Source organism: Bison bison, unplaced genomic scaffold (assembly GCF_000754665.1).
Source record: "Bison bison bison isolate TAMUID 2011002044 unplaced genomic scaffold, Bison_UMD1.0 scf7180017864495, whole genome shotgun sequence".
Taxonomy (NCBI): Eukaryota; Metazoa; Chordata; class Mammalia; order Artiodactyla; family Bovidae; genus Bison; species Bison bison.
This window is the reverse complement of record NW_011495054.1, coordinates 13,361,255-13,363,119: the sequence shown is the minus strand read 5'-3', so window position 1 is coordinate 13,363,119 and position 1,865 is coordinate 13,361,255. Positions and strand designations below refer to the sequence as shown.

The window sequence follows — 1,865 nt, the reverse complement described above, 5'->3', positions numbered from 1 at the left end:
AGAGCCCGGCCTCACCCGCCCCTCTGTGTTCTGTTTCCTCCTAGAAGGCCAGAAATGCTCGCATCAGGATCCGATTGAGAGCTCCGACTCCTACGGTGACCTCTCGGACGCCAGCGACCTGAAGACGCCCGAGAAACAGAGTACCAACGGCTCCTTCTCCTGCGACATGGCGGTCCCCAAAAACAAAATGGAGTCTGACGGCGAGAAGAAGTACCCCTGCCCCGAGTGCGGGAGCTTCTTCCGCTCCAAGTCCTACTTGAACAAACACATCCAGAAGGTGCACGTCCGCGCCCTCGGGGGCCCCCTGGGGGACTTGGGCCCCGCCCTCGGCTCGCCTTTCTCTCCCCAGCAGAACATGTCTCTCCTCGAGTCCTTCGGGTTTCAGATCGTTCAGTCCGCATTCGCCTCGTCTCTGGTCGACCCCGAGGTCGACCAGCAGCCCCTGGGGCCCGAGGGCAAGTGAGGCAGCCAGACAGACGCTGCGTCCCTGCGGAGACAGCCGCTGGGGACGGCTGGGAAATGCTGTGAATGCGGAGGGAAGTTGTGTCTTTGGGTTCTGTAGCTGAGAAGATTTTTATTCGTTTTTAACTACCCCCGCTCCAGCCCTGTCGCCCCCACCCCCCACCCATCCCCCAATGGTCTTTAGAAATAGATTCTCATCTGATACTCGGCAGAAATAACCTACAAGACCCGGTATGGGATGAGGGCAAAAAACACTACACGCGGGCTTCCCGGGGAGGCCAGGGCCGGTTTCTCCAACGGGCAGCCCCCGGTGCTCGTCATTCTCAGTGGCCCCAGTCCCACCCCCACACCTGACAGCGTCCTGGGACCTCGGAGAGTCCAGTCCCCTGCTCTCCTTCTCCGACCCCTCATCCCCCCTTCTCATATCCCTCCACAGAAGCCACAGTAGGGTCTCTACCCACTTACACACAGCTGATGCCCAACTGTTTTTAAGGAAGCTGGAAGCCCGCAGCAGCGTCCCGTGGACCGTGGGGGCAGTGCCCTCTGAGAGCCCCTCTGAGCTTGACATTTGACCTGGAGGGCCCCCACCCTTTCTCTGAGCCCTACCTGAAGGCTAGCATTCTGCCACTAGGACAGGCTTAGCATTGAGGACACTCCAACCCCAAATTCCAGTTCTTCTGTGATTTTTTAACCATTCAACTTGCTGTTGGGTTTTAATTCTCTAATTATTATTATTATTATTATTATTTTTTAGGACCAGTCGTAGTGAATTGCTACTGAAAGCTATCCCAGGTGATACAGAGCTCTTTGTAAACCGCAGTCACACTTTAGGGTTAGGATTAAAACTTTGTTTAGATGTACCATAATTAACTTGGCTAGTTGATTGTTTGAAGTCTATGGAAGAAATAGTTTTATGCAAAATTTTAAAAATGCCAGTCTGGTCAGGGCGGGCGGGGCTCTCTGTGCTGTTGGAGGGAGGCAGAACGAGCGAGGGTGGACATCATGCACCGTGGTTGTATCGCACGGGAGCAAGCCCGGGTCAACCCTGTGACGTGAACTGACCTGATCAGACTGTATTAAAAACATTAGTACATTACATTACTCTGCCTGCTGTCCTGACTCTGTTTTTTTCAGCTATGAGGGTCTCTGGGACTGGGGGATGGGCATCTGAGCCCCTGCACCCGTGTGCGGTCCCGGGAGGCCTCTCTTCCACTGGGACCGACAGGTGGGTGCTTCCCTGCAGACTGGGCTGCCAGCGTCCACCCACCCTCTCCCCTTTGTCTTCACTGCTCTCTGCCCCAGACCCTGAGGTCACCGTGGTGCCCAGGATACACTCATGGAGCTTGAAGGGAGAGAGACGGGTAACCAGTAAGCAGACTTAACCATAGAGTCCAGATAAACAT

The 1,865-nt window shown here is 55.2% G+C and overlaps 1 protein-coding gene across 4 annotated transcripts in view; it reads left to right on the top strand.

Moving 5' to 3' along the window:
* The window catches only part of PATZ1 (POZ (BTB) and AT hook containing zinc finger 1), an 18,153-nt gene extending 16,590 nt beyond the window's left edge, over positions 1-1,563 (top strand). For 2 of the 4 annotated variants that reach the window (XM_010828794.1, XM_010828793.1), the window contains one exon: positions 45-1,563. In XM_010828794.1, coding sequence (XP_010827096.1) covers positions 45-463 — 419 coding nt within the window. In that variant the 3' untranslated portion in view covers positions 464-1,563. The remainder of the gene's footprint in view (positions 1-44) is intronic. The other 2 variants (XM_010828795.1, XM_010828796.1) reach the window with 2 other exon arrangements.
* Positions 1,564-1,865: the final 302 nt, after the last annotated feature.